The sequence below is a fragment of the Penaeus vannamei genome, chromosome 43 (assembly GCF_042767895.1).
Source record: "Penaeus vannamei isolate JL-2024 chromosome 43, ASM4276789v1, whole genome shotgun sequence".
Classification (NCBI taxonomy): Eukaryota; Metazoa; Arthropoda; class Malacostraca; order Decapoda; family Penaeidae; genus Penaeus; species Penaeus vannamei.
The window spans coordinates 7104974-7112473 of NC_091591.1; the positions used below are offsets into that span (position 1 = coordinate 7104974).

Here is a 7500-nt window from a genome sequence, read left to right on the forward strand (position 1 = left end):
GCTGATGGGGCTTGAGGACCCCATGGCTATTGTAGATTACGTGAGTAAACGTCAGGCTGAGGAGCGAGAAGAACGAGCGAGGCAGCGTGAGCGTGAAAAGGAGGAAAGAGAAGAGCGGGACAGGCAGCGTGAACATGAGCTGAAAATGCAGCAGATGAAGATAGAGGAGGAGAGGAGGAATCGCCGGCATCAGCTGGAAATGGTTCGTGTGCAGACGGAGACGAACGGGGGCTCCCCTGCCCAGCCATCCACCTTGCCGCACATCAGGTTACCTGCATTTAAAGAAGGTGAGCGTATTGAGCCCTATATTCACAGATTTGAAGATCTTGCTGAGCTCTATCAGTTCGACGAAGCCACAAAGAAGCTTCATTTCCAGAGCCTATTTGAAGGTAAGCCCTTAGAAATCCTCCATCGTCTCGACGCAAGTGACAAGACGTACCTGTCGATGAAGTCAGCATTGATGAGGGCGTACGGGCTGACGGTCGACGAGGCAAAACTTCAGTTCAATCGTGCGATGATGCAAGACAAAGAAACTGCCGCTCAGTTCCTGGTTCGTTTGTCAGGCTACCTGGATCAATGGCTGGAGAAGGATGGGACGCCGAACACGAAGGAAGGTCTCAGAGATTTGGTGTTACGGTCTCAGCTGGAGAAGTCATGTCCTCAGGATCTCGTTGCCCAATTTAAGATTCACAAGACCAAGACAGCAGAGCAGATGGCTGATAAGGCGGATGCCCATTTTTCTGCCTTTGGGTATCATACGCGTAAGCAGTGGAAGAAGCCAGTCTCTTCACTGGGTCAGCAGCAGAGAAGGCAAGACTTACCTTTGCAGCAGCAGCAGCAGCAGAAGTTACATCCCACCTTAACTCACAAGAATTCTCCGCAGTCGAAACCACAGCAACAACGTAAGTATCCTTGGCGTGCAGTGAATCAAGAAAGTCATGATTACAGGCAAAAAGGAGCAGCTGCCTCTATGAGTGAAGAAGACCCATCACCCCAGTCTCCGGAAACGTCAGAGGTCAAACATCAAACAACCTGCGTGCACAACTTTTGACTATCTGCTACCTCCACGGATCCTGATAAGCAGAACTCTCTCCTTGTTAAGCCAGGGTCAGTAGGAGGTGTTCGGGTAAGTGTTCTCAGAGACAACGGTTCGTCAGGGTGTGTTGTGAAACGAAGGTATGTTCTTCCTCAACAATATACTGGGAGGAGGATTACTATTAAAATGATTGATGGATCCTTTGTTAATGTTCCAGAAGCAATCATACACGTAGACAGTCCGTTCTTTACAGGAAAAATTACAGCAGCCGTGATGGTCAATCCAATATTCGACGTTATCATCGGAAACATCAAAGGAGTTAGAAATAGTTGTGGTGCTGATGCTGCAACGCAAACAGGTTGTGTCGCCATTACCAGAAGCATGGAGAAGAGGAAGGTTGAGCTTACTCCACTGACGTCGGTAAGTGACCTGATAAATTCTCAGGATATTGTACAGGAGCAGAAGAGCGACTCCTCATTAGAATCAGTGCGAAGGAAGCTGGCGGAGAAGTCTCTGAACAGGTCTTTTAATGAAGAAACCTGTTTCATCGAGAGGAATAAGAGGATCTACCGAAGGGTTCTGGCGTTAAATGGAGAGGAGCGTCTCCAGTTCGTCGTTCCAGCGAGGTATCGTCTTGCTGTTTTCCGGCTGGGTCACCACTCTGCTCTCGGAGGGCATATGGGTCAGAAGAAAACGCTTGACCGTATTCAGGCGGAGTTCTTTTGGCCTGGCATGGGTCAGGAGATATCAAGGTTAGTCCGCTCATGTGATATTTGTCAAAAGACCAGTGACCGCGGACGCGTGAAACCTGCGCCATTGAAACCTATGCCGCTGATCTCCGAACCGTTCGAAAGAGTCGCCGTGGACATCGTGGGACCAATCCACCCGAGAGCAAGCGATGGATGTAAGTACATCCTCACACTCGTGGATTTCAGCACGAGGTGGCCAGAAGCAGTGCCGCTCAGAAATATAGATGCTGTCACCGTCGCCGAAGCCATGGTGGAAATCTTCTGCAGGATCGGTATTCCCAGGCAAGTGTTGAGTGATAGAGGGACACAGTTTACCTCTGCAATGATGGAGGAAGTGCTCAGGCTATTGTCGATTAAGGGACTAAAAACAACTCCATATCATCCGATGTGTAATGGTCTCTGTGAGAGGTTTAATGGGACACTTAAAAAGATGCTCAAGAGGATGGCAGCAGAGCAGCCGAAGGAGTGGCCCCGCTATCTTGCACCACTTCTCTTTGCTTACAGGGAAGTTCCCCAAAGTTCTTTGAAGTTCTCGCCCTTTGAACTCGTTTATGGGAGAACAGTACGAGGACCTCTTCAGATTTTGCGTGAGCTGTGGGACGATAGTGGAGTAGACATCGAAGTCAAGACAACATACACTTACGTCATTGACCTGGCAAATCGTCTTCAGTCTACTTGCGATCTGGCTAAGCAAGAGTTGCTGAAAGCTCAGGAGACGCAGAAGGCATACTACGACAGGAAAGCAAAGGTACGTCTGTTCAAGGCTGGTGATAAATGCCTTATCCTCTTACCCACTTCTCATAATAAATTACTAGCACAGTGGAAGGGCCCTTATGATGATGTGGATAAAGTGTCTAATCATAATTATTTAATACAAGTGGGAAATCAACAAAAACGATTCCACATAAACATGCTGAAGGAATACTTCACAGCTGATACAGGAGGTGCGTCCTATGTTGAGAGAGTTGTGGCGAAGCAAGACGCAAAGCTTTGCATAACAAGAGAAGGGGCCAACAGTTGGTCTTTGCAACAGCAGCAGTATCTCGAGTATGTTAAAGCCTTCTTTTCGCAGAAAACCTCGAAACTCGGCAGTACTTCCACCACAACGTACATCTGTGCCGCTGCGGTAATTCCAGAAAGCGAGTGTGACGACGGACCCGTCACTGCACAATCGTGGCAGACCGAGACCATCGATAATGTGAAAGTGAGTGACACCTTAAAACCAGAGGAAAGAAAACAGTTAAGATGCTTATTGAACCAATTTAGTTACATATTCTCAGATAGACCAAAGGTTGCAAGGGTTAATTACCATCATATCGAACTAACTAGCTCTAAAGTTGTGAGACAGAAACCTTATCCCATACCTATGAGATTAGTGGACGCAGTAAAGAAAGAGATCGAGGATATGGCAGATGCGGGAATCATTGAAAAATCTACGTCCCCCTTCTGTAGTCCTATAGTGGTAGTGCAGAAAAAAGATGGTAGTGTGCGTATATGTGGAGACTATCGGAAAATAAACACTATTACAAAAACAGATGCAGAACCAATGTGTGACCAAAGAGCTATTTTCTCCAGACTGACTGAATCCAAGTTCTTTAGCAAACTCGATTTAACAAAAGGTTTTTTCCAGATACCTTTACACCCTGAGAGTCGAGAGGTCACAGCTTTTACCAGTCCTGCAGGTCTGTACCAGTTCAGAGTACTTCCGTTCGGACTCTCGAACTCACCAGCTGTATTCAACAGGGTCATGAGACAAGTGTTGCAAGGCGTCAAAGGAGTGGAAGCATTCATTGACGATATTCTGGTTCACTCCTCTACGTTCGAGGAGCATCTGAAGATCCTTGAGGAGGTATTCCAGCGGTTACGGTGTGCAAATATGACTGTCAAGCCAAGTAAGTGTGAAATTGGATTTAAAGAAGTGCAGTATCTTGGCCATACTTTAGGTGAGGGAAGGTGTAGCTGTCAGAACGACAAAATTAAGAAGATTAAAGATGCACCACGACCCACGACTAAGAAACAAGTACGATCTTTCTTGGGGCTGACGGGGTATTACCGTAGCTTTGTGCCTAACTTCGCAGTGTTAGCTCTCCCACTTTTTGACTTGCTTAAGAAACACGCTCCGAATAAGATTCGCTGGGGAGATGAGCAGGAGGATGCTTTCAATTCACTGAAAAAAATGTTGTGTAAGCAGCCCATTCTTCAGTTGCCAAATTTTCAAAAACCTTTTATCCTTCGAACAGATGCTTCACAGGATGGTGTAGGAGCAGTTTTGATGCAGGAAACGGATGGTGAGATCTATCCCGTGGCCTACCACAGCCGCAAGTTAAAGTCCGCCGAGAGGAACTACAGCACGGTCGAGAAGGAACTGCTGGCAGTCGTCGACGGAATCAAAAAGTATTATTTCTACCTCTACGGAGACAAGTTCCTGCTGGAGACCGACCACATGCCTCTGGAGAGTCTACGCACGTCGAAGAACGCGAACGCTCGTCTGATGCGCTGGGCAATGTATCTTCAGCAGTTCAACTTCGCCATCCGCTACATAAAAGGGAGTGCAAATGTTGGCGCCGATTTTCTCTCTCGTCTCGTGGAGAACATCTGGCAGGACTCGGAGGAATCTCTGCGCAGTGATCAGAGAGGAGCGCAGCTGTGTGATGGGACTAAGTGTATGAGCCGATGATGACAATTATTGCAAGTGCGTGTTTATCAAAGACTAATTAATCTAGAAATAGATTTAACGAAAGAACACTTTTCTTAGTTTTTTTTTCACAAGTTCGCTTCATATTTTCTTCAGTACATTTTGATTGTATTTGAAAATTTGGAATCGCTTAAGTTTATCCATGTGTTATTACGAATATTAACGGAAACTGTGAAGAGGGAAGTCTTCTTAATGATTATGTGCAGAAATTTTTTCCTTCAGAGAAAAATTTATTTTCGGAGGGGGCGAATGTCCAGGTGTTCATTTGGACATTCATTTAAATAATAGAAATAAATAGGAACACCTGACAACTACCCGTTGCCATGGAAACCCAAGCGACATGTGGCAACTCTTGGGTACCTGTGCGCATGCGCGTGACAAACGGGCAGGTGGGCACGAGTCACGTTCACTCTCTCTCACGACTCACGGAAGAAAAGGTAGCAACCTGAGCTGAAACTGATTTTAGAAAATCACTGCTGATCGGCGACCTGCAGGCCGCATCGCCGTCATCGGAAATTGAATATCTCCTCAGCCTCAACCTCATACAGTTGAAAATAATTGACGTGAGTAAAGGAATGTTAACCACAGAAGTACGTACCGTGCCGTGAACGAACAATAATGAAAAGAAACGTACTCTCGAAATTTCATTATCTTTGAAATTATTATTAACTAAAATAAATAAAACTTACATTACTCTCCCTGTGTCTAAGATCCCTTTAAATATAAACAAACAATTAACATGAGACTTTGAACTATGGAAAAAGAAAACATTGAGATATATATATATATATAAACTTTGAATTAGATTATAAACTCTGAATTTCTATTATTCTGAAGTTAATTCAATGAATAACTTTATTCATAAGATACGAAAGAATTGTCAGATCTTGTCAAGGATGAACCGGGATTATAAATAAGTGTATAAAGGAAAACACGTAAATCATGAACAATTAAAGACTTCGAACATTTTGATAAAGAAGACTGATATAAATCTTGATTAGAAAGAAAGACTTTGATAAGAATTTGACAATATATATATATATATATATATATATATATATATATATATATATATATATATATATATATATATATATATGTTTATGTATAGATATGCGTGTACATGTGTATATATATATGTATATATATATATATGTATATATATGTATGTATATGTATGTATATGTATGTATATGTATGTATATGTATGTATATGTATGTATATGTATGTATATGTATGTATATGTATGTATATGTATGTATATGTATGTATATGTATGTATATGTATGTATATGTATGTATATGTATGTATATGTATGTATATGTATGTATATGTATGTATATGTATGTATATGTATGTATATGTATGTATATGTATGTATATGTATGTATATGTATGTATATGTATGTATATGTATGTATATGTATGTATATGTATGTATATGTATGTATATGTATGTATATGTATGTATATGTATGTATATGTATGTATATGTATGTATATGTATGTATATGTATGTATATGTATGTATATGTATGTATATGTATGTATATGTATGTATATGTATGTATATGTATGTATATGTATGTATATGTATGTATATGTATGTATATGTATGTATGTATATGTATGTATATGTATGTATGTATATGTATGTATATGTATGTATATGTATGTATATGTATGTATATGTATGTATATGTATGTATATGTATGTATATGTATGTATATGTATGTATATGTATGTATATGTATGTATATGTATGTATATGTATGTATATGTATGTATATGTATGTATATGTATGTATATGTATGTATATGTATGTATATGTATGTATATGTATGTATATGTATGTATATGTATGTATATGTATGTATATGTATGTATATGTATGTATATGTATGTATATGTATGTATATGTATGTATATGTATGTATATGTATGTATATGTATGTATATGTATGTATATGTATGTATATGTATGTATATGTATGTATATGTATGTATATGTATGTATATGTATGTATATGTATGTATATGTATGTATATGTATGTATATGTATGTATATGTATGTATATGTATGTATATGTATGTATATGTATGTATATGTATGTATATGTATGTATATGTATGTATATGTATGTATATGTATGTATATGTATGTATATGTATGTATATGTATGTATATGTATGTATATGTATGTATATGTATGTATATGTATGTATATGTATGTATATGTATGTATATGTATGTATATGTATGTATATGTATGTATATGTATGTATATGTATGTATATGTATGTATATGTATGTATATGTATGTATATGTATGTATATGTATGTATATGTATGTATATGTATGTATATGTATGTATATGTATGTATATGTATGTATATGTATGTATATGTATGTATATGTATGTATATGTATGTATATGTATGTATATGTATGTATATGTATGTATATGTATGTATATGTATGTATATGTATGTATATGTATGTATATGTATGTATATGTATGTATATGTATGTATATGTATGTATATGTATGTATATGTATGTATATGTATGTATATGTATGTATATGTATGTATATGTATGTATATGTATGTATATGTATGTATATGTATGTATATGTATGTATATGTATGTATATGTATGTATATGTATGTATATGTATGTATATGTATGTATATGTATGTATATGTATGTATATGTATGTATATGTATGTATATGTATGTATATGTATGTATATGTATGTATATGTATGTATATGTATGTATATGTATGTATATGTATGTATATGTATGTATATGTATGTATATGTATGTATATGTATGTATATGTATGTATATGTATGTATATGTATGTATATGTATGTATATGTATGTATATGTATGTATATGTATGTATATGTATGTATATGTATGTATATGTATGTATATGTATGTATATGTATGTATATGTATGTATATGTATGTATATGTATGTATATGTATGTATATGTATGTA

The 7500-nt window shown here is 38.1% G+C and overlaps 2 protein-coding genes across 3 annotated transcripts in view; both read left to right on the plus strand.

The window, feature by feature from the left end:
* LOC138860749 (GRB10-interacting GYF protein 2-like) overlaps positions 1-1051 on the plus strand; it is a 1981-nt gene extending 930 nt beyond the window's left edge. Inside the window, exon 2 of the mRNA XM_070118958.1 lies at positions 1-1051. This exon is cut by the window's left edge and continues 40 nt beyond it. Coding sequence (XP_069975059.1) covers positions 1-1051 — 1051 coding nt within the window.
* Positions 1052-1217: 166 nt separating this feature from the next.
* Positions 1218-5176, plus strand: LOC138860748 (uncharacterized). 2 transcript variants are annotated; one of them, XM_070118957.1, is made up of 2 exons: positions 1218-3677; positions 4026-5176. In XM_070118957.1, exons 1-2 carry the CDS (start codon positions 1223-1225, stop codon positions 4460-4462), a joined length of 2892 nt encoding a protein of 963 aa, XP_069975058.1. In that variant the 5' UTR covers positions 1218-1222; the 3' UTR covers positions 4463-5176. The 2 variants fall into 2 exon arrangements, with proteins under 2 accessions (XP_069975058.1, XP_069975057.1); XM_070118956.1 differs by having other exon boundaries at positions 1218-2533; positions 2858-5176.
* The last annotated feature ends 2324 nt before the right edge of the window (positions 5177-7500 follow it).